General features: G+C 46.8%; 1 protein-coding gene across 4 annotated transcripts in view; it reads right to left on the bottom strand.

Moving 5' to 3' along the window:
- LOC140388562 (transforming protein RhoA-like) overlaps nt 1-24,960 on the bottom strand; it is a 79,625-nt gene that overhangs the window by 10,109 nt on the left and 44,556 nt on the right. For 2 of the 4 annotated variants that reach the window (XM_072472961.1, XM_072472964.1), the window contains exon 2: nt 69-226. In XM_072472961.1, coding sequence (XP_072329062.1) covers nt 69-224 — 156 coding nt within the window. In that variant the 5' untranslated portion in view covers nt 225-226. Of the gene's footprint in view, nt 1-68; nt 227-10,772; nt 10,838-12,999; nt 13,155-24,960 lie in introns of those variants that run through there. The other 2 variants (XM_072472963.1, XM_072472960.1) reach the window with 2 other exon arrangements.

Here is a 24,960-nt window from a genome sequence, read left to right as displayed (position 1 = left end):
AAATATTGTAAATGATGCTACATCTATAATGCACCAAACAATAGTACCTCCCATCATTTACTACCAACCTGTTTTCCATCCACTTCAATATCTGCTACATAATTTTCAAAAACCGTTGGAACATACACCTCGGGAAACTGATCTTTACTGAAGACGATTAGTAGACATGTCTTCCCACAGGCACCATCACCAACTATAACCAGTTTTTTGCGAATGGCAGCCATCACTGGAAAAATACAAAATTACAATTACAAGGCCACTCAAAGGAATGTGTGTTCTCTTTTTCTGATGCGTACCATTCCAAATGCCAGGAGATTTTTCTTGGTTTTAAAAAACTGCAGCTATCAAGATCTCATTTGTTCAAATTTATTTTAAAATTTGGAAAAGTACAAAATGCAGTTGGATCTTAGTACTAGTGGGGCCTCTGGCTAGAAACATCAAGGTCTGATGTTGCTGACCAAATGACTGGAAATAACAAATTTATTATAGAACATGAACTAGGACCTTCTAGTGGCCCAGTCAGCTTATTTCTGCTCCCAGTAATGCAATTCTCTGGTTGAATACAGAATCTCTGAAAAGTATAAATAACTTTTACATGAAGCAATATTTTGGAATATAACATAAATCAGACAGTTGCCAATACATTGAAACACAAATTAGAAGTACCATTGTTCAGGCACACATTTCTTACCAATAATAAAAGTCCCGGTTTACAGGTTGAGACAATTCTCAGCAAGCACAATGGGTGCATCAGTAAGTTAACAGATGTAATGTCTTTGAAAAATGTGGGTGGCACAATAGCTCAGTGCGTCAAGAGCTCCTGCATACTGTGGTGAGCATTCAGGTTTCTGCAGATTCTCAATCGGTGAGGTTGCCCATTACGACAGTATAATTGTCTGACAATTAGTATTTGAAGGCCAGGAAGTGAGATCCTACAAGCTGACAGAAACCCAAAGGAAGTCTCCAGCTACTCCTCCCAACTAGGTAGTAAATGGAAGTATCGACAGTCAGTCCAACATTATGAAATATTCAGGCTTTTTTTTAAATGGCGGTGTGTGTGGGTGGGTGGGTGTGGGGGGGGGAGAAGAGACAGAGATATAAAACACATATGGAAACTATAGAAAGGTTACGGTGCAGAAAGAGGCCCATCGTGTATGTGCCCGCCAAAAAAAGTGAAGCAACTAGCTACTCATTTTAATCCTATTGTCCAGCACCTGGTCCATAGTCTTTAAGGTTACAGCAGATGCAGATCCAGGTACCTTCTAAATAAGTGAAGTGTTGCAGCCTCAAGCACCAACTTCGGCAATGAATTCCAGACTCCACCACCTTCTGGGTGAAAAGGTTTGCCCTCATGGATTTCTGAGCATCTGGAAAGACACTGCTTGATTAGGGATAGTCAGCACGGATTTGTGAGGGGTAGGTCTTGCCTTACAAGTCTTATTGAATTCTTTGAGGAGGTGACCAAGCATGTGGATGAAGGTAAAGCATGTGGATGAAGGTAAAGCAGTGGATGTAGTGTACATGGATTTTAGTAAGGCATTTGATAAGGTTCCCCATGGTAGGCTTCTGCAGAAAGTAAGGAGGCATGGGATAGTGGGAAATTTGGCCAGTTGGATAACGAACTGGCTAACCAATAGAAGTCAGAGAGTGGTGGTGGATGGCAAATATTCAGCCTGGATCCCAGTTACCAGTGGCGTACCGCAGGGATCAGTTCTGGGTCCTCTGCTGTTTGTGATTTTCATTAATGACTTGGATAAGGGAGTTGAAGGGTGGGTCAGTAAATTTGCAGATGATACGAAGATTGGTGGAGTTGTGGATAGTAAGGAGGGTTGTTGTCGGCTGCAAAGAGACATAGATAGGATGCAGAGCTGGGCTGAGAAGTGGCAGATGGAGTTTAACCCTGAAAAGTGTGAGGTTGTCCATTTTGGAAGGACAAATATGAATGCGGAATACAGGGTTAACGGTAGAGTTCTTGGCAATGTGGAGGAGCAGAGAGATCTTGGGGTCTATGTTCATACATCTTTGAAAGTTGCCACTCAAGTGGATAGAGCTGTGAAGAAGGCCTATGGTGTGCTCGCGTTCATTAACAGAGCAATTGAATTTAAGAGCCGTGAGGTGATGATGCAGCTGTACAAAACTTTGGTATGGCCACATTTGGAGTACTGTGTACAGTTCTGGTCGCCTCATTTTAGGAAGGATGTGGAAGCTTTGGAAAAGGTGCAAAGAAGATTTACCAGGATGTTGCCTGGAATGGAGAATAGGTCTTACGAGGAAAGGTTGAGGGTGCTAGGCCTTTTCTCATTAGAACGGAGAAGGATGAGGGGCGACTTGATAGAGGTTTATAAGATGATCAGGGGAATAGATAGAGTAGACAGTCAGAGACTTTTTCCCCGGGTGGAACAAACCATTACAAGGGGACATAAATTTAAGGTGAAAGATATAGGAGGGATATCAGAGGTAGGTTCTTCACCCAGAGAGTAGTGGGGGCATGGAATGCACTGCCTGTGGAAGTGGTTGAGTCAGAAACATTAGGGACCTTCAAGCAGCTATTGGATAGGTCCATGGATTACGGTAAAATGATATAGTGTAGATTTATTTGTTCTTAAGGGCAGCACGGTAGCATTGTGGATAGCACAATTGCTTCACAGCTCCAGGATCCCAGGTTCGATTCCGGCTTGGGTCACTGTCTGTGCGGAGTCTGCACACCCTCCGTGTCTGCGTGGGTTTCCTCCGGGTGCTCCGGTTTCCTCCCACAGTCCAAAGATGTGCAGGTTAGGTGGATTGGCCATGATAAATTGCCCTTAGTGTCCAAAATTTCCCTTGGTGTTGGGTGGAGGTGTTGGGTTTGGGTGGGGTCTCTTTCCGGGGGCCGGTGCGGGCTCGGGGGGGCCGGGTGGCCTCCTTCTGCACTGTGGATTCAATGATAATCTATGATTAATCTAGGACAAAGGTTCGGCACAACATCGTGGGCCGAAGGGCCTGTTCTGTGCTGTATTTTCTATGTTCATGTCCTCTCTAATCCTTCTACTAATCACCTTAAATCCATAGCATAGTGGTACCACAATTCCCAGATCTCAATCAATCCTTACATTCCAGAAATTTTAAACTGTGCAAATGGTCATTATATTATTATTGCGATGCTTTTTTTTTTGTAAGTCTAGTGAATTGCATTCGTGCATGTTGATTTAATAATCAGTCTGAAGACTTCTGGTTGCGGCAATGCGGAGCTAAGCCGCACAATTCGGCAGCTCCCGCTAGAACGGACTTTTGGGCTCTCCGGAGGAGCCCCAACGGAAATCTTATGACCAATTCCCATGTGGGAAGGTGAGAGCAAGGTCCCCCTTCCATCGTGTATGGAAGGGACCAGAAGTAGAGCGGCGGAAAAAGAGGCTTTGGAGCAGCGGCCAAAACGAGGCGGAAAAAACAAGATGGCGGAGGGCGGAGATCGAGCAGCATGGGGGCCGGAGCAGCAGGAGTTTCTCAGGCGCTGCGTGGAGGAGCTTAAAAAGGAGGTGCTGGCGCCAATGCTGATGGCGATCGAGGGGCTGAAGGAGACCCAGAAGGCCCAGGAGGTAGAGCTCCGAGAGGTGAGGGACAAAACCAAAAAGAACGAGGACGAGATCTTGGGCCTGGCGGTGAAGATGGAGGCGCACGAGGCGCTGCACAAGAGGTGGGCCGAGAGATTAGAGGTCCTGGAGAACAGGTCGAGGACGAAGAATCTCCGGATTCTGGGTCTCCCTGAAGGGGTGGAGGGCGCCGATGCCGGGGCGTATGTGAGCAGGATGTTCCATTCGCTGATGCGTGCGGAGGCCTCTCCGAGCCCCCTGGAGCTAGAAGGGGCTCACCGGGTCCTGGCGAGGAGACCCAAGGCCAGTGAGCCGCCAAGGGCGATAGTGGCAAGGTTCCATCGTTTTGCGGACAGAGAGAGGGCCCTGAGATGGGCCAAGAAAGAGCGGAGCAGTAGATGGGAGAATGCGGTGATCCGAGTCTACCAGGACTGGAGCGCGGAGGTGGCAAAGAGGAGAGCTGGCTTCAACCGGGCCAAGGCGGTGCTGCATAAAAAGAGGGTGAGATTCGGAATGCTGCAGACAGCGCGACTGTGGGTCACGTATCACGATCGACACCACTATTTTGAAACGCCAGAAGAGGCTTGGACCTTTATCCAAATGGAAAAATTGGACTCGAACGGAGGGTCTGTGGTTGTTGGGGAGATATTGACTGTATACAGGGTTGTAAATATGGGTAAAGAATGTTTCACGGGTGGGACGATCGATGGGGATAGGGGAAGAGTTTTGATGGGGAGACTGAGGAATGTGGGCGCCGGTGCTGGAGGGAGGTTAGATCATAGAATTTACAGTGCAGAAGGAGGCCATTCGGCCCATCGAGTCTGCACTGGCTCTTGGAAAGAGCACCCTATCCAAGGTCAACACCTCCACCCTAGCCCCATAACCCAGTAACCCCACCCAACACTAAGGGCAATTTTGGACACTAAGGGCAATTTATCATGGCCAATCCACCTAACCTGCACATCTTTGGACTGTGGGAGGAAACCGGAGCACCCGGAGGAAACCCACGCACACACGGGGAGGATGTGCAGACTCCGCACAGACAGTGACCCAACCTGGGACCCTGGAGCTGTGAAGCAATTGTACTATCCACAATGCTACCGTGCTGCCCTTAAACAGGTGAGGTGAGACCCGGGGATGGGGGAAATTTGGTTAAGGCCGCAACAGGAGCTGCGCCAAAGGGGGCGGGGCTGGCTCAGGAAAGCGCGGGATTTTTCCCGCGTTAGGGAGGGGGGGGGGAGAAGATGGAGGAGCAAGGATTTCCACCCGGGGGGTGGGTCAACGGGAAGGCAGGGGAAGCCGGGGTCAGCAGGAGTCAGCTGACTTACGGAAGTATTATGGGGGGAGCAAACGAGCTAGATTTGGATCTAGCGGGGGGGGGGGGGGGGGGGAAATAGGGTTGCTGCTGCATTGGCTGAGGGCGAACTGAAAATGGAAGAAATGGTCGGGGCGGGGGTTCCCCGTCTGGGGGACTGGAGGGTGCGGGATGCGCAGGCACGGGACTGGCCTAAAATAGGAGATGGCTAGTCGGCGGGGGGGGGGGGTAGCCCCGCAATCCGGCTGATCACGTGGAATGCGAGGGGCCTAAATGGGCCGGTTAAGAGGGCCCGAGTGTTCGCGCACTTAAAGGGACTGAAGGCAGACGTGGTCATGCTTCAGGAGACACATCTGAAGGTGGCAGATCAGGTCAGGTTAAGAAAGGGATGGGTAGGGCGGGTGCTCCATTCGGGGCTGGATGCGAAGAATAGAGGGGTGGCAATACTGGTGGGGAAGCGGGTGTCGTTTGAGGTCAAGAACATAGTAGCGGACAATGGAGGTCGATACGTGATGGTGAGCAGTAGGTTGCAGGGGACGTGGGTGGTATTGGTAAATGTATACGTCCCGAACTGGGACGATGCTGGATTCATGAAGCGTATGTTGGGGCGTATTCCGGACCTGGAGGTAGGAAGCTTGATAATGGGTGGGGATTTCAACACAGTGTTGGACCCAGCACTGGATCGCTCCAGATCCAGGACCGGAAAGAGGCCGGCTGCGGCCAAGGTGCTTAGGGGGTTTATGGACCAGACGGGGGGAGTAGATCCGTGGAGATTTGCCTGGCCTTTGGCCAGAGAATATTCTTTTTTCTCCCATGTACACAAGGCCTACTCCCGGATAGATTTTTTTGTTCTGGGCAGGGCATTGATCCCGAAAGTGGAGGGAACGGAGTATTCGGCCATTGCCATTTCAGACCACGCCCCGCACTGGGTGGCACTAGAGTTGGGGGAGGAGAGGGACCAACGCCCGCTGTGGCGGTTGGATGTGGGACTGCTGGCAGACGAGGAAGTGTGCGGGAGTGTATTGAAAGGTATTTGGAGGCCAACGACAACGGGGAAGTGCAGGTGGGAGTAGTATGGGAGGCGCTGAAGGCGGTGGTCAGGGGAGAGTTAATCTCCATCAGGGCTCATAGGGAGAAGAGAGAGGGCAGGGAAAGGGAGAGGTTAGTGGGGGAGATTTTAACAGTGGACAGGAGATATGCAGAGGCCCCTGATGAGGGACTACTCAGGGAGAGGTGAAGTCTCCAGACGGAGTTCGACCTGTTGACCACAGGGACGGCAGAGGCACAGTGGAGGAAGGCACAGGGGGCGACGTACGAGTATGGGGAGAAGGCGAGCGGATGCTGGCACATCAGCTCCGTAAGAGGATGGCAGCAAGGGAGATAGGTGGAGTCAAGGATGGAAGGGGAACTACGGTGCGGAGTGCGGTGAAAGTAAATGAGGCATTCAAGGCCTTCTAGGAGGAGCTGTACAGATCCCAGCCCCCAGTGGGAAAAGAGGGGATGCGACGATTCTTGGACCAACTGAGGTTCCCGAGGTTTCGAGGAGCAGGAGGTGGCTGGTTTGGGGGCGCCAATTGGGGTGGAGGAGCTGGTTAAAGGACTGGGGAGCATGCAGGCAGGGAAGGCCCCGGGACCGGATGGGTTCTCGGTGGAGTTCTATAGGAAATATGTAGACCTGTTAGCCCTGTTGCTGGTGAGGGCTTTCAATGAGGCAAAGGAGGGGGGGACCCTGCCCCCGACAATGTCGGAGGCGATGATCTCTTTGATCCTGAAGCGAGATAAGGACCCACTGGAATGTGGGTCGTACAGGCCGATCTCGCTCCTCAACATAGATGCTAAGTTGCTGGTAAAAGTGCTGGCTACGAGGATCGAGGACTGTGTCCCGGGGGTGATTCCCAAGGACCAGACGGGATTTGTAAAGAGCAGGCAGCTGAACACCAATGTGCGGAGGCTCCTAAATGTGATTATGATGCCATCGGTGAAGGTAGAGGCGGAGATAGTGGCAGCTATGGACACGGAGAAGGCCTTTGACCGAGTAGAGTGGGAGTGTCTCTGGGAAGTATTGCGGAGGTTTGGGTTCGGGGGAGGGTTTATTAGCTGGGTTAAGCTCCTGTATGGAGCCCCGGTGGCGAGTGTGGTTACGAATCGGCGGAGGTCGGAGTACTTCTGGCTGTATAGAGGGACGCAGGCAGGGGTGCCCTTGTCCCCCCCTGTTGTTTGCATTAGCAATTGAACCTTTGGCCATGGCATTAAGGGAGTCCAGGAAATGGAGGGGGGTGGTCCGAGGGGGAGAGGAGCATCGAGTGTCGCTATACGCAGATGACCTGTTGCTGTATGTGGCGGATCCAGTGGAGGGGATGGCGGAGGTCATGCAGATTCTAAGGGAGTTTGGGGACTTTTCGGGCTATAAGCTTAATGTAGGGAAAAGTGAGCTCTTTGTGGTGCATCCAGAGGACCAGGGAAGAGGGATAGACGACCTACCGTTGAGGAGGGCGGAAAGGAGCTTTCGATACCTGGGGATCCAGGTAGCTAGGAGCTGGGGGGCCCTGCACAAACTTAATTTGACGCGGCTGGTGGAGCAGATGGAGGAGGACTTCAAGTGATGGGACATGTTGCCACTCTCGCTAGCGGGCAGAGTACAGTCGATTAAAATGGTGGTCCTCCCGAGGTTTCTTTTTGTATTCCAGTGCCTTCCAATTGTGATCACCACGGCCTTTTTTAAGAGGGTAGGCAGGAGCATTATGGGTTTTGTGTGGGCAAGCAAGACCCCGAGGGTAAGGAGGGGGTTCCTGGAGCGTAGTAGAGATAGAGGAGGGCTGGCGTTGCCGAATCTGGGTGGCTACTACTGGGCAGCCAAGGTGGCGATGATCCGTAAGTGGGTGATGGAAGGAGAGGGGGCGGCATGGAAGAGGCTGGAGATGGCGTCCTGTACAGGAACGAGCCTGGGGGCGCTAGTAACGGCACCGCTGCCGCTCTCGCCGACAAGGTCCACCACGGGTCCGGTGGTGGCGGCAACGCTAAAGATCTGGGGGAAGTGGAGACGACACAGGGGTGCGATGGGAGCCTCAGTGTGGTCCCCGATCAGAGATAACCATCGGTTTGTGCCAGGAAGGATGGACGGGGGGTTTCAGAGCTGGCATCGGGCAGGGATTAGAAGAATGGGGGACCTGTTCATTGATGGGACGTTTGCGAGCCTAGGGGCACTGGAGGAGAAGTTTGGGTTACCCCCGGGAAACGCGTTCATGTACATGCAAGTGAAGGCGTTTGAGACGCGGCAGGTGAGGGAATTTCCGCTGCTCCCGGCACAAGGGATTCAAGACAGGGTGATTTCGGGCAAAAGGGTCGGAGAGGGCAAGGTGTCGGTGATATACCAGGAGATGAAAGAAGAGGGGGAGGCTTTGGTAGAAGAGCTGAAGGGAAAATGGGAGGAGGAGCTGGGGGAGGAGATTGAAGAGGGTCTGTGGGCTGATGTCCTGAGTAGGGTTAATTCTTCTTTCTCGTGTGCTAGGCTTAGCCTGATACAGTTTAAGGTTATTCACAGAGCGCATATGACGGGGGCGAGGCGGAGTAGGTTCTTTGGGGTGGAGGACAGATGAGAGAGATGCTCAGGAAGCCCGGCGAACCATGCCCATATGTTCTGGTCGTGCCCAGCACTGGATGGGTTCTGGAGGGGTGTTGCGAGAACTATATCTAAGGTGGTGAAAGTCCAGGTCAAGCCGAGTTGGGGGCTAGCACTGTTTGGAGTGGCGGACGAGCCGGGAGTGCAGGAGGCGAAAGTGGCCGGCATTCTGGCCTTTGCGTCCCTAGTAGCCCGGCGAAGGATCTTGTTAAGGTGGAAAGATGCGAAGCCCCCCAGTGTGGAAGCCTGAATAAATGACATGGCAGGGTTTATCAAGTTGGAGAGGATAAAGTTTGCCTTGAGAGGGTCTGTGCAGGGGTTCTCCAGGCGGTGGCAACCGTTCCTAGACTATCTTGCGGAGCGTTAGATGCAGTTCGGTCAGCAGCAGCAACCCGGGGGGGGGGGGGGGGGGGTTTCTTGGGGGCACTTGAGCAAGAAAATACATAAATGTTCAGGAAAGTTGATATGTGCGGGAGGAATCCAATGTACAAAGTTCTATATTATGTTGATTTGATATGTTTATGTCTTGCTATGCGACTTTTCTTTTCTTTTTGTTCCGGGGGGGGGGGGGGGGGGGGGGGGGGGGGGGGGGGGGGGTTTGTATGGTTGAAAATTTTGTTGAAAAATTCTTAATAAACAAATTTTTTTAAAAAAAATAATCAGTCTGAAAGTCTTACCTTGAAACACAATCTTTGGATTAAAAAGAAACTTCCAAGTTCTCAACAAGAACGGTGTGATTAGAAATGTTCATAGAATCGCTAGCAGAAGGACGGCATTCGGCCCATCGAGTCTGCATCGACCCTCTGAAAGAGCACCCTTCCGAGACCCACTCTCCCACACTATCCCTGTAACCCCACCTAACATGCACAACTCCGGGCACTCTGGGGCAATTTAGCATGCCCAATCCACCTAACCTGCACATCTTTGGACTATGGGAGGAAACCAGGACACCCGGAGGAAACCCACGCTGACACGTGGAGAAGGTGAAAAGTCTACACAGTAACCCACGGCCAGAATTGAACCTGGGTCGCTGGCGCTGTGAGGCAGCAGTGCTAACCACTGTGCCACCATGCCACCAAACCCAGATTTTAAGCCAACCCCCGATTTTAAAAATGCTTTCTCAGCACTTAATAAAAGTTAATTGATACACAAATATTTTGTATCTTACGAACAAATTTCTGATTCAAAACCTTTGCCACAATGAATTCAGATATCCAAGTATCATGCAAATATATCCTTTGCTCACTCAACGGTATTTGTAATGCAAGCCAAGTGTGGCACAAGGTTAGAAAAAAAATGTAGTAAACAAAAGTTAAATGAATGCACACACAAGGCAACATTTTCAGCTGTCGTTACTTAGAAATAGAAGCAGGAACTGCAAACAAAATGCAGACATATTATGTATAAAACGTATTGTTGAAATTCTATTAAAAATGGGACAGAGGTTATTTAATATACAGGTAATTATTTTTGTCGTAAACTTGGAACACTTCCCTCCTATTTTGCAAGATTCTGTGATTTGATTTTGGGTAACTCCAGAAATACATAGACAATACCTTCCAAAACTGATATTTTTCATTTTACCACCTTCATAACTGAGCACAAATCATCTATCCCAAGGATAACAGGGATTTCTGGCTGAGCATTCAGAAGACAAGAGAGATAGTATAGCAAACAAAGTCCTTTCTGCACCACAGATTTCCATACAAATAAGTTTACTGGAAACCTGCCAAAAATCATCTCCATCTAATCGCTGCAAACCATTCCTACCAAAAGTGTTCAAACACATTTAATCAGTTTGCAGTACTTCGGTGCTCAAACCCCCTCAACAAATCAACATCATTTTGAAGGTGAAATGCTCAAAATTGATTTCAGAACTTGATTTTTTTTTTTTTTTTTAATGCATTTCCATTTCTCTGTATAAACTAACAGTGGTTTGCACTGCAAAACGTTTGAAAACCTGCGGAATGCTGCCTATTATTTTAGCATTATCATTGGGATCTACTGTTTTTATTGGTCTGCTCAAACACAATATTTCCCCCCCCCATATGCAGCAAGAGGACCCTGTGTGCTTGCTGCCTGACCATCCTTGCAGAGGGCCCTCCTTACTGCAGGCAATCAGAGTGGGGAAACTGGTTGGTAGTTCCATTAAGAAATCTATTCAAGCCAGCAAGGGTGCTGCGAAAAAATATTTTTGTTGGCTCAAAAACAAGTTCTAACATTAAAAGACAAGAAACTGAAAAAAACCTTTAAATGGCTGAAATATACTTACTATTTATATTCTTTCACCGACCTCCAGGATACTTGTCACTGCCAAGCAACCCTGAATACCTGTTCGAATGGGTGGATTGCATGTCAGAACCAGAAGGAAATGGCATGCGGAACCAATACAGTCATAAATATTAAAAGAAAGTAGCCTCCTCCAGGCACTTCTGCTGCTTGTGGCACCACCCACTAGAGAGGTGTCTGTGCATAGGACTGAATGTAATTCATAATTTTATAATTCTCTCTAAATGACAGTTTGAACACTGCAAAATCAGCCTAATGTGTGAAATGCTTTTGAGGTGTTCTAATAACATGTCTAACTAGCTGCATAAATGCAAGGATTATTATTCATTTCCAGTTTTTAGCTCTCACTAGGCCTATACAGGTCAGAATGGATGCAGATCAATCTGGAGTTGCACTGATCCCACCTGTCCTATTAAAATAAAAACAACTCAACCTCTGGCACTCGACTCCCCAATGAAGGGTCGAAAGAATTGTCACTTAGGTCCCTGATTGCAACTCGTCACTCTCTCTTTTCTCAAGATTTTTGGTCTCCCAGGGAATCGAGGGATATGGGGAGCAGGCAGGAAAGTGGAGTCAATCAGCCATGATCATATTGGATGTGGCAGCAGGCTCGATGGGCCATATGGTTCACTCCTACGCCAATTTCTTCTTTAGTGTTGCTAATCGTGGCTGGCTCATGCCATGACCATAGAATTTAAATGCAGAATGAGGCTATTCGGCCCATCAAGTCTGCACGGGCCCTTGGAAAGATCACCCTACTCAAGCCCATACCTCCACCCTAACCCCGTAACTCCACCCAACCATTGTGGACACCAAGGGTAATTTATCATGGCCAATCCACCTAACCTGCACATCTTTGGCCTGTGGTAGGAAACCGGAGCACCCGAACGAATCTTACGCAGACACAGGGGGAACGTGCAGACTCCACACAGACAGTGACCAAGCCGGGAATCGAACCTAGGACCCTGGAGCTGTGAAGCAACAGTGCTAACCACTGTGCTACGCGCCGCCCATATCACTGTAGGGCAAAGTGAGGAGGCAGGCCCCAAAATCGTCCTCAGCCAATAAGGAAATTGAAACCCCCATTGGCTTAGCACTACACCACACTCTAGCCATCTAGTCAACTGAACTAACCAACCCCTAATCTCTATACCAAGTGGAAAGTCAAGCAATGAGGATAAAGAAAATGTAGGCTGTTAAGATCTATTGGTGGAATAAACTGACCACATGCAGTGCAAATAGGATGCTGGTTTCCAATCTTTAGGCTACGTTGGCAGACTTCTTGATAAAGGAAATCTCATCAGACTTCAGAAACATACACACAGACATCTCTTCACTTACTGAACAAAGGTGGATGAATTACAGGTGCTACCAGATAACATATCAACATGCAAATCTACAGGTTATGAAAACAAGCTAAAATCTCAGTGCATTTATTGTGAAGAAATTAATTTACATTTTGATCCAACCACTTAGGTATGCAATGGCCTTCATGGCTTCTCGTGTGTCATACATAGACTATGACGAAGGGAAGGCAGTAGTACAGTAATTGTTTGACCTGCCCAAGAACATTGTTTGCTGTGGACACCAGCAATCTTAAAACAGTTGCTACATTCCATGAAGGTATGTCAGAACAAACGCTGGCTGACAAGTCAATTTAAAAGGCCATGATGGTAGAGATTTGTAGAAATAAAGTGCATACTCGGAAAGAAAGCAGATTTTTCTTCACGAAGTATCAAAATTACAGATGGAAGGAATAATGAAAATGCTCCAGGCTTCTCTAGTGGAATTGGATTAGGCTCTAAATAACGTAACAACCATTTTGAAAGTCACCACACAGTGAGCAGCATTGCTCTCATCGAAGCATAGCAAGTTTCTTACAGATGAGTGAAAATAAAGTTGACATAGTCCCAGATGACCATAGGCTGCTTTCCTCGTTGAGGGAGAGAGCTGACTGGTGGTGATTTAACCGGAGGATCACCACACCTCAGGAGAGGGGCAAGGCTGAGAAGACAGGACCTTCATGAATAAGTAGAAAGTTATAAAGAGACACAAACAAGGTGGAACACACTGTGATAAGTGGCATTCAGTGAGGAAATCCACTTTGGATCCCAGAAATTTAGATCAGAATAATTTGTATTGTATTACGTGTATTCTTACTAGGGGAAAGCTAAACCACACACCCTGTTCTGCTAAGTTTGATACCTTACCTGTAGCAATGGAATAGCCAAGTCAAATAGACTGGTCTCCAATCCGACCATGGTTAATGGGGCATTTGAAGCGTTCTATCGGAACTTGTACGAGTCGGAACCCCCGGAGGATGAGTTCTCAGTGTCAGGGTTTGCGCAGGTCAAGGACACACAGCCTGAGAGAGAGATACAGACCGAGTGAGAATTTGGTAATTTGGTGCAGTGAGGTAACCAGGAAAGTTTTAGTGTGAGTCATCCTAAAGTCTGTATAAAAGACAGACAGAAAGCGCACATTAGTAAGCATTGCGCAGGTCAAGGAGACACAGCCTGAGTGAGAGAGATACAGACCGAGTGAGAATTTGGTAATTTGGTGCAGTGAGGTAATTCGGTGAAGAGTGGGAGAAGGTGCTTTTTCCCTACTGTTTTGTTCTCTCTCTTTCTTCGGGCCTAATTTTGGGAGCCGTTCGGAGGAGGAGGAGCAGTCTCTGTGAGTATAAAAACCTAACGGAAACTTCCTGTTTTCCAGTTTTTCCCCAAAAGTGACATCAGAGGGAAGCTGTGATCTGAGTGGTTGATAGCAAATCTGCCCCAAATTTAAAAAAAAACACAGCTAAACTCAAACTTAAATTAAACTAATTAATTAATTAGTGATGGCTGGTCAGGTGATGTGCTTGAGCTGCTTGATGTGGGAGCTGGCAGATCCCATTGCGAGCGGCAGCGACCACATCTGCAGTAAGTGTTGGCTGCTCGAAGAGCTCCGGCTCAGAGTTGATGGGAGGGGGAGACTTACCTGGACACTGTGTTTCAGGAGGCAGTCACACCTGTCAGAATAAGTAGTTTAAATCCTGCCAGTGGCCAGGGACAGCAGGGTGTGACTGCAAGTCAGGCAGGTAAAGGGAACCAGCAGTCAGGAACTCAGGAGCCTCAGCCCTTGACTCTGTCCAACAGGTATGAGGCACTTGCTCCCTGTGTGGATGGCGAACAGGGCTGCAGGAAGGATGAGTCAGCTGACCAAGGCACCATGGTTCAGCAGGCCATTCAAGGGGAGGGAGTAAATAGGCAAGTTGTAGTTGTAGGGGATTCTATTATCAGGGGGATAGATAGTATCCTTTGTGAGCAGGATAAAGAGTCCCGCATGGTATGTTGCCTGCCCGGTGCTAGGGTGCGGGACATCTCTGACCGGCTTGAAAGGATACTGGAGAGGGAGGGGGAGGATCCAGTTGTTGTCGTCCATGTCGGTACCAACAACATAGGCAAGTCTAGGAAAGAGGACCTGTTTAGAGATTATAAAGAGCTAGGATTCAAATTAAAAAACAGGTCCTCAAGGGTCATAATCTCCTGATTACTGCCCGAGCCACGTGCAAATTGGCATAGGGAGGCAAGAATAAGGGAAGTTAACACGTGGCTGAAAGAGTGGTGTGGGAAAGAGGGGTTCCTTTTCATGGGACACTGGCATCAGTTTTGGGACAGGGGGGACCTATACCGTTGGGATGGTCTCCACCTGAACCGAGCTGGGGCCAGTGTTCTGGCGAAAAGAATAAATAAGGTGGTCAATAAGACTTTAAACTAAAGATTGGGGTGGGGGGGAAAGGGAAAGTCAGGGAACCAAGAGGTGAAGTAATCAGTGGGAAGTGTAGCTGCTTAGGAATACAAAAAAACACAAAAAGACAAAACTCAGGAGAGGTTACGATAGTCCCCATCCCACAAAATATGACAGTGTATGGAAAGGCTCAGTAAACCAAGGTCCACCACACTAAGAAAACAAAAAGGGACGGTCAATAGAGAATTAAAGGTGCTATATTTAAATGCGCACAGTGTACGGAACAAGGTAGATGAGCTTGTTGCCCAGATTGTGACTGGCAGGTATGATGTGGTAGGCATCACAGAGACATAGTTGCAGGGGGTTCAGGACTGGCATTTAAACATCCAGGGATTCACAACCTATCGAAAAGACAGGGAGGTGGGCAGAGGGGGCGGGGTTGCCTTGTTAATTAGGAATGAAATTAGATCAATAGCACTAAATGACATAGGGTCAGATGATGTGGAGTCTGTGTGGGTAGAGTTGAGGAACCACAAAGGCAAAAAAACCATAATGGGAGTTATGTACAGGCCTCCTAACAGTGGTCAGGACCGGGGGCACAAAATGCACCACGAAATAGAAAGTGCATGTCAGAAAGGCAAGGTCACAGTGATCATGGGGGACTTCAATATGCAGGTGGACTGGGTAAATAATGCTGCCAGTGGACCCAAGGAAAGGGAATTCATTGAATGTTTACAGGAGGGCTTTTTGGAACAGCTTGTGATGGAGCCCACGAGGGAACAGGCCATTCTGGACTTAGTGTTATGTAATGAGCCAGACTTGATTAAAGATCTTAAAGTAAGGGAGCACTTAGGAGGCAGTGATCATAATATGGTAGAATTCAATCTCCTATTTGAAAGAAAGAAGGTAGAATCAGATGTAAAGGTGTTACAGTTAAATAAAGGTAACTACAGGGGCATGAGGGAGGAACTGACGAAAATCGACTGGGAGCAGAGCCTAGTGGGAAAGACAGTAGAACAGCAATGGCAGGAGTTTCTGGGAGTAATTGAGGACACAGTGCAGAGGTTCATCCCAAAGAAAAGAAAGGTTATCAGAGGGGGGATTAGGCAGCCATGGCTGACAAAGGAAGTTAGGGAATGCATCAAAGCAAAAGAGAAAGCCTATAATGTGGCAAAGAGTAGTGTGAAGTCAGAAGATTGGGAAGGCTACAAAAACAAACAGAGGATAACAAAGAGAGAAATAAGGAAAGAGAGGATCAAATATGAAGGTAAGCTAGCCAGTAACATTAGGAATGATAGTAAAAGTTTCTTTAAATACATTAAAAACAAACGGGAGGCAAAAGTTGACATTGGGCCGCTCCAAAATGACGCTGGTAATTTTGTGATGGGAGACAAGGAAATAGCTGAGGAACTAAATAAGTACTTTGAGTCAGTCTTCACAGTAGAAGACATGAGTAATATCCCACCAATTCCGGAGAGTCGGGGGCAGAGTTGAATATGGTAGCCATCACAAAGGAGAAAGTGCTAGAGAAACTAAGAGGTCTAAAAATTGATAAATCTCCGGGCCCAGATGGACTACATCCTAGAGTTCTAAAGGAGATAGCTGAAGAAATAGTGGAGGCGTTAGTTATGATCTTTCAAAAGTCACTGGAGTCCGGGAAAGTCCCAGAGGATTGGAAAATCGCTGTTGTAACCCCCCTGTTCAAGAAGGGAACAAGGAAAAAGATGGAAAATTATAGGCCAATTAGCCTAACCTCGGTTGTTGGCAAGATTCTAGAATCCATTGTTAAGGATGAGATTTCTAAATTCTTGGAAGTGCAGGGTCAGATTAGGACAAGTCAGCATGGATTTAGTAAGGGGAGGTCGTGCCTGACAAACCTGTTAGAGTTCTTTGAAGAGATAACAAATAGGTTAGACCAAGGAGAGCCAATGGATGTTATCTATCTTGACTTCCAAAAGGCCTTTGATAAGGTGCCTCACGGGAGACTGCTGAGTAAAATAAGGGCCCATGGTATTCGAGGCAAGGTACTAACATGGATTAACGATTGGCTGTCAGGCAGAAGGCAGAGAGTTGGGATAAAAGGTTCTTTTTCGGAATGGCAACCGGTGACGAGTGGTGTCCCGCAGGGTTCAGTGTTGGGGCCACAGCTGTTCTCTTTATATATTAACGATCTAGATGACGGGACTGGGGGCATTCTGGCTAAGTTTGCCGATGATACAAAGATAGGTGGAGGGGCAGGTAGTATGGAGGAGGTGGGGAGGCTGCAGAAAGATTTAGACAGTTTAGGAGAGTGGTCCAAGAAATGGCTGATGAAATTCAACGTGGGCAAGTGCGAGGTCTTGCACTTTGGAAAAAAGAATAGAGGCATGGACTATTTTCTAAACGGTGACAAAATTCATAATGCTGAAGTGCAAAGGGACTTGGGAGTCCTAGTCCAGGATTCTCTAAAGATAAACTTGCAGGTTGAGTCCGTAATTAAGAAAGCAAATGCAATGTTGTCATTCATCTCAAGAGGCTTGGAATATAAAAGCAGGGATGTACTTCTGAAGCTTTATAAAGCATTAGTTAGGCCCCATTTAGAATACTGTGAGCAATTTTGGGCCCCACACCTCAGGAAGGACATACTGGCACTGCAGCGGGTCCAGCGGAGATTCACACGGATGATCCCAGGAATGGTAGACCTAACATACGATGAACGTCTGAGGATCCTGGGATTATATTCATTGGAGTTTAGGAGGTTGAGGGGAGATCTAATAGAAACTTACAAGATAATGAATGGCATAGATAGGGTGGATGTAGGGAAGTTGTTTCCATTAGCAGGGGAGACTAGGACCGGGGGCACAGCCTTAGAATAAAAGGGAGTCATTTTAGAACAGAGATGAGGAGAAATTTCTTCAGCCAGAGAGTGGTGGGTCTGTGGAATTCATTGCCACAGAGGGCGGTGGAGGCCGGGACGTTGAGTGTCTTTAAGACAGAAGTTGATAAATTCTTGATTTCTCGAGGAATTAAGGGCTATGGAGAGAGAGCGGGTAAATGGAGTTGAAATCAGCCATGATTGAATGGCGGAGTGGACTCGATGGGCCGAATGGCCTTACTTCCGCTCCTATGTCTTATGGTTTTATCGGGTTTGTAGACGGTTTGGCCTTCCCGATAGCAAGCAAGAGGACAGGGAGGAATTGGTAGCTCCTCTGGAGATTAAGGAGGGTTTGATGCAGTTGGGGAAGGCGCCAGGACTGGACAGGTTCCCAACTGACTTTTACAATAAGTTTGCCAGATTGCTGACCACAGTGCTGCTGGAGGACTCTCTAACTTGAGGGACGTTGCCAGCCTCTTTGGTACAGGCGACTATCTCCTTGATATTGAAGAAGGATAAAGACCCAGTGGAATGTGGGCCGTACCGTTCGATCTCTTTGTTGAATACAGATGCAAAGTTGCTAGCGAAGGTATTGGGAAGGCGCATGGAGTCCCACCTCCCAGGGATCATTTTGGAGGAGCAGACAGGATTTATCAAGGGAGACAATGATCAGCCAATGTCCAGAGTTTGCTCAAGGTGGTACTGTTCCCCTCTCCATCCCCTGAAATGGAGGTGATTATTTCTCTGGATGCAGAGAAGGCATTCGATAGGATGGAATGGAATTATTTATTTGAGGTCTTGGGTAGGTTTGGCTTTAGACCTAGGTTTATATTCTGGATCTGGCTTTTTGCATAGAGCCTCTACTGCAGGAGTCCAAACAAATGATTTAAACTCAAAATACCTCCGACTGGAAAGAGGCACGAGACAGGGATGTCCATTGTCTCCTCTTGGTTTGCCCTGGCTATTAATCCTCTGGCTATCTCATTGAGGTCATCCACAGGGAATAAATGGGGGGGGGGGGGGGGGGGGGGGGAAAGAAGGAGGAAGGAAGCATAGAGTGTCCTTACATGTGGACGACCTGTTACTGTATATGACGGACCCTCTCTCCAGAGGAGATAATGGATGTGATATAATAGAAAAGTGTCATTTGTGGCGGGTTTTGCTGTGAGTTTCCCGCTGGCTGTGTCGGCGAGTTCCCCACTACTATCTAACTACACAGTCACTCTTTTGGGCCCAGGGGATGTTTTCACCGGTTTAGCCCACACTTAGGATTATTTTCATCACTGGAGAGCCACACTCACGGGCCAGACAAGTTCCTCAGAGATTGAGCCACCATTTTGAAAGGGTGCCCCTATCTCCAAGTGAGCTTGCAGGTCTCTCTCCCCCTCCCCCCGCAACTCACCCATGGTCAATGTCACCCCACATATATGGGCATCACCCCACAGCACCGCCTCTTCGCCCCCCCCCCCCACTCCCAAGTGATGACACCCCACTATGGGGTCACTGAGTGTGTCCCCTTCTTTGGCCTTCTCACGCTTCTTTCTTTCGCCCCCCCCCCCCCCTTCTAGGACCCCCACCCTTCACACCCCCAACCTTCCAGAGGCATCTTCATACCCGTCCTGCACCCCCACCACTCTCCTTTCATGGGCGTGGGCCCCTTCAGACCCTGAATCGTGGCATTTCCACCCTGGCACTGATGCACTGGTACCATGGCAGTGCTTCTGCCGACTTTGCAGTGCCACATGGGCAGTGCCTCGAAAATATGGGGACAATTTAGATGGCACTTCAAACTGGGGCTATGTCGATGTTGGCCCCAAACTGTGGAAACCATTGTTTTTGTGGCTGAAGTTTTGGATTCATCCTTTGGGCTAGGAAAGAGGATGGTTGGAGAGGTTTGGTGATTGGTTTGTTGATGGTATGTTCCTGAACTTTGAGGAGTGGCTGGGGAAGTGCAAGTTCTCAGGAGCTAGCCAGTTTTGATATTACCAAGTAAGAAACTTGGCGCACAAGGAGATTGTTTCTTTCAGCAGCAAGTGTAGAGGAGGGAGGGATGCTGGAGATCAGCTGATATCGACGGATCAGGTCCTGTTGGACAAAATGAAAAGTGGGAGGAGGAGTTGGGCCAGTAACGTGAGGATGGGGAGTGGAGCAAGACCCTGTATAGAGTAAATTCTACCTCTTTGTGCACTCGGCTCAGCCTGATATATACAATTCAAGGTGGTGCATAGGGCGCATTTGACTAGGGCTGAATAAGTAGGTTTTTTGCAGACATAGAGGATAGGTGCTAGCGGTGCTCTGGGGGCCCTACCCATCAACACACTTGTTGTGATCCTGCCCTGGGCTCATGAACCTTTGTTCAGCATCATGTTGGGAATTCTTGGTGTTGGCTTGAAGACATGCCCTTTGGTGGCTTTTTTGGGATCTCAACTTGACAGAGTTACAGACAGGGGCGAAGGCAGATGGCCTTTGCTTCCTTGATAGCCTGTAGGCGAATCTCGTTTCGCTGGTGGTCCCCATTCCCACCCACTGCAGCAGGCTTGGCTCAGAGACCTGATGGAATTTTTACAGTTAGAAAAAAATTATCTAATGAGGGGTTCAGTTGATAGGTTCCACAACAGATGTCAGCAATAGCCATTTATTTATTTTCAAAGAGTTCATTACCATCAGATACTTTGGGGGGGGGGGGGAAAGAGAGAAAGAGATTGGGGATTGTTGTCATTTCTTTTGGGTTTGGGGGGGTATGAAAAGTTGGAATACTGTTAACTATTGTGCATAAATGATTGAAATGGTGGTATTCTGAAAATGTAACAATTTTTTATTAAATGGAAATGGCGTGGAAGGGGGTTTGTACATTGTATGAATCTGGTTCAATATTTTGTATGTTGGTAAGATTAAAACTATATATTTTTTTTAAAAAGGCAAACGCGCAGACTGTACAGTTAAATGGCAAATGAGTTAACAAGATATGAGAGGTAATTCAACTGGACAGCAAAAAATGGAAACCTCACTTACATCTTAGCAAATGAGAAACTAAAAGAGCACAGGGATCTAGGGATACTGGTAAACACAGAAATGAGAATGTCGAAGTTTCCGCTATAGGAGGTGGTCAAGATAAATAGGTTGCGTGTTTTAAAAAGAAAACTACAAAAGTACAAGGGGATAGAAAGATATGACAAAAGATTGAGATGGGGCGAATGGAATGAGACGCATGAGGAACATAAAACACTTTTTTAAAAATTCATTTATAGAATGTTGGTGTTGTTGGTTGGGCCAGCATTTATTGCCCATCCCTAACTATTCTTCATTTTGGAGGGCATTGGAGAGTCAACCATATTGCTGTTGGTCTGTCACATGTAGGCCAGACCAGGTAAAGATGACAGATTTCCTTCCATAAAAGGACATTAGTGAACCAGATGGGTTTTACGATAACATATTCATCGTTAAGATTTTTAATTGCAGTTTATTTTATTGAATCAGATTTCACCATCTGCCATGGTGGACTTGAACTCGGGTCCCCAGGTCTTCCCTGGGTCTCTGGACTATTTTTTTGTGCAAAATTCTTTGGGCTAAATCGTCCAGTTCCGTGCTGTATGTTCTATGAAACTTCATTCAATACTGACTACAGTTCATATACAATAGAACGTGCAGGATGCAGAGGTAAAATAATCTACACGTCAGAAAATGAATTAAAAATTTGAATTGATGGAAAGATGATGGGGGGGGAAGGGGGGGCAGTAGTGCGAAATGACAGCCAATGTTTTCCACCACGCAACTTTTTTATTTTCCATTGACCTGGAAAATCTTGCCACCATTTTCCATTTCAAAGCAAGTAAAAACAACTATGAAACAAAGTCTCCAGAGTTTAAACTTCAGTGGGATGTAGATTGGGTACAACTGATAACTGATTCACTGAGCAGGTTTCCCATTGCTGGCATAGGCCACTTTCACCAGGGTCTTTATAGGTATTAACCTTTATTGCCAATATATATTCTGCTTGAAGATCATAAACTATTCCTCTAACTTGATTTAAGCATGCACAGTAATGTTTAGACAATAATCCGTGTTCAAGACAGGGTACTGTACAAATTTCATCCCAGTATTTACCATATGCCGTAACTGGTAGAGTGCATCAGCAATAAGTGACAGCAGGATACCCAGAACATCCAGGCTTGCTGGTTCACATCATCTCCAATACAGCTTTTAGGTTTGCGTCCTACTCCGGAGACTCTAGACTGCAATAGTGAGGGAGCACTGCACAATATGTTAAACCAAGGCCCTATTTATTCTCTCAGGGGGACGCAGAAGGTTGAGTGATACAATCAGTCTGTGCCCATTAACAGCAAGACCTGGGCAACATTTAGGCTTGGGCTGATAAATGGCAAGTAACAGTCACGCCACGCAAGTGGTGGGCAATAAAAATTCAACCATCTCCCCATGACATTCAATGGCATTACTATGACATTCAACCGCATCTACTATCTCTGAACCCCCCCCCCCCAACTGAACTGGACTAGCCACATAAATACTGCGGCTAAAACAGGTCAGAGGCTGGGAATTCTGTGAAGCGTAACTCACCTCATGACTCCCTGAAGTCTGTCCACCATCTACAAGGCAAATCAGGACTGTGCTAGAATACTCTCCAATTGCCATGTCGAGTGCAGCTTCAACAATGCAGATTATCTGGTTGTAGAATCTAATTGTCTATAAATTGCCTGTCGTGTTTCCTTGCAGTGACGGTAGTTTAAAAGTACTTTGTTAGCTGTGAAGATGTTGTGAAGTCATGAAAGGTGATATACAAATAAGTTGTTTCCTTCTGCTGCCATTTTGACTGGGACATGTTGGCTCTAGCTAGTTTGTGGAAGTTGACAACTTGTGGGTTTTTTTTAAATATGAGAAATGAGAGTCGGCAATGACACAAAGGCATCGCCAATCCTGTATTAACAATCAGGGGCCATGCATTCACACTGTCTGATTATCCCAGTCAAGAAAGGCCTCCTGCATCATTTCCTAAACAAGTTCAGTAGCTTTAGTTTGGGGTTTAGCAGGTCGTGAGAGATGGATGTTTTCGCAGCTGGCTGCAAAAGTGCAGCTAAAGTAGGAAAAAGCTGAAAATCAGCACCTGGCTAAAAATAATTACAACACCAAACCAGAGAGTAGAATTGGCCATCCAAATATGCAGGGTTGATATGGAGTTATTAATTCACATTAGCTGCTGATTTAGGTGCAACACATTGAGATATTCCTATGTCAACTATCACATGAAGAACATTTCTTCTATACGGAATTTTCAACAAAAAAAAACCTTTGCTTAAACAACAAAACTACACTAATATTGACCTAACATGATATATTAAGACATAACTTGCCTAGTTCTGATGTTGACTTTGCCAAGCGAAAATTCTACTTTATGGCTAAACTAGAATAGAAAGTCACTGACCACAACAGAACTGCTAGCACCATTTTGTTTTAACAAATTCTAATTTTACAAATTCCTATGTTACTTCTGGCTATAGTTCCCTCGAGGCTGAGGAGCAAGCACAAGTCCTGTTAATGCAAATTAACGGGTGCCCCAGAATGCTAAATCTCTTATGCTCAAAAGCCACACCATCTGGAACTGCTGAGAACCAAATTTCAGCAACAAATTTAAATGTTGAATGAACATTTAGTCATTTCAAGTATGAGCTGGAAAGCAACATTGGATCTGGCAAATGGCAGGACATACAAGTGAGGAAACTCATGGATCAACTCATCATAGCTAACTTCTATACCTAGCAACTAACTTCACTGTCGCATTTTTAGAAAGAACGGCTTGCATTTAATGACCTCACAACATTTCAAACCATAATATAGGAAGCATAGGAGCCAATTTGCACAAAGTAGAAACCAACAAACAGGAATCTGATAATATCCAGATAATTCATTTTAAGTGATGTTGGTCGAAGGATCTATTATTTCTGGCCAGGACACTACGGTGGTGGCAAAGGTGGGGAGCATTCCCCTGTCTTTCATCAAAATAATTCCACAAATCTTTTATGTTCATCTGAGAAGGCAGATATAGACTCAGTTTAAGGGTGGCACCTCCAACAGTGCAGCACTCCCTTAGTAGTGCACTGGAATGTCAGCAGAACTGGCAGCAGGTTTCTGGTCAGTGGAGGTTGAGAAAAACATCCGCATAAACAGAAAATGCTGCACAATCTCAGCAGGTCTGACAGCATCTGTGGATGCACTGTAAATTCTATGTAAAAAGATAATGGGATGTAACTTGCACACAAATTAATCGGCTCAACAGGAACTCTGGCACAGCTCTGAAAGAAGATTGCCATTACTTGACCTCAGTGTGCATTCGGAGAGAAAACAAACTGAAAGTTTAAATGTGTGTATTTATTGTATTGTAAAGTTACCTTCTAAATAAATATATTTTCCAACCACAGATTAAAAATAGAAACGCTTACTTTGTAACAGCAATTATTACTAGTCTATTTTAGCACAAATTAACTCAACAAATTATTGAAGTGTATCACATTTCAGAGGTTAGACTCTGATAAATATTTTAAGAATCTTTACAGTAAACAAACTGAAATCCTTGCCATAATTCAAACGGAACATTCTTTGGCTTCAAAAGATAAATACCAGTCAAGCTGCATTAATTCACAGGATGTTCCAACTTCTTGTTGTCTGACCCCAGTTTCTAGAAAAAATGAAAGCTTACAAGCAAACCCAATTCTCAGATTCCAATATCCAAGTTCCAGTTCCTATCCCAGATCAAGCCCAAGGGAATCAAACAGACTCCAGCCTACTTTAATCTCCCCACTCATGCGTGAGTTCTTCTCCCAAAAAATAGGAAATCTGCCATGTAAAAAAAATATATGAATTGCTACTTTAATTCAGCATCCAAAAGAAATGCATGTTTTTCAATATTTGCAACAAATACTCAAAGCATTGCCTGAAAACAAAATTGTTCCATAGAATCCCTACAGTTCAGAAGGAGGCCATTCGACCCATGGAGTCTGCACTAGCCCTCTGAAAGAGCAACCTACCTAGGCCCAATCCCCCACCCTATCCTCATAACCCCACCTAACATGCACCATCTTTGAACACTAAGGAGCAATTTTAGCATGACTAATTCACCTATCCTGCGCATCTTTGGATTGTGGGAGGAAACCGGAGCACCCAGAGGAAATCCCTGCAGACACGGGAAGAACGCGCAAACTCCACAGTCACCCAAGGCCAGAATTGAACCTGGCTCCCTGGCGTTGTGAGGCATCAGAGGCATCGGGCAGCACGGTAGCACAGTGGTTAGCATAGTTGCTTTGCAGCTCCAGGGTCCCAGGTTTGTTTCCCGGCTTGGGTCACGGTCTGTGCGGAGTCTGCACGTTCTCCTCGTGTCTGCATGGGTTCCCTCTGGGTGCTCGGGTTTCCTCCCACAGTCCAAAGATGTGCGGGTTAGGTGGATTGGCCATGTTAAATTGCCCTTAGTGTCCAAGAAGATTGGGTGGGGTTACTGGGTTACGGGGATAGGGTGCGGGTAGAATGCTCTTTCCAAGAGCCGATGCAGACTTGATGGGCCGAATGGCTTCCTTCTGCACTG

Source organism: Scyliorhinus torazame, chromosome 13, assembly GCF_047496885.1.
Source record: "Scyliorhinus torazame isolate Kashiwa2021f chromosome 13, sScyTor2.1, whole genome shotgun sequence".
NCBI classification, from domain to species: Eukaryota; Metazoa; Chordata; class Chondrichthyes; order Carcharhiniformes; family Scyliorhinidae; genus Scyliorhinus; species Scyliorhinus torazame.
The sequence above is the reverse complement of the archived record's forward strand: the minus strand, read 5'-3'. Positions and strand labels throughout refer to the sequence as shown.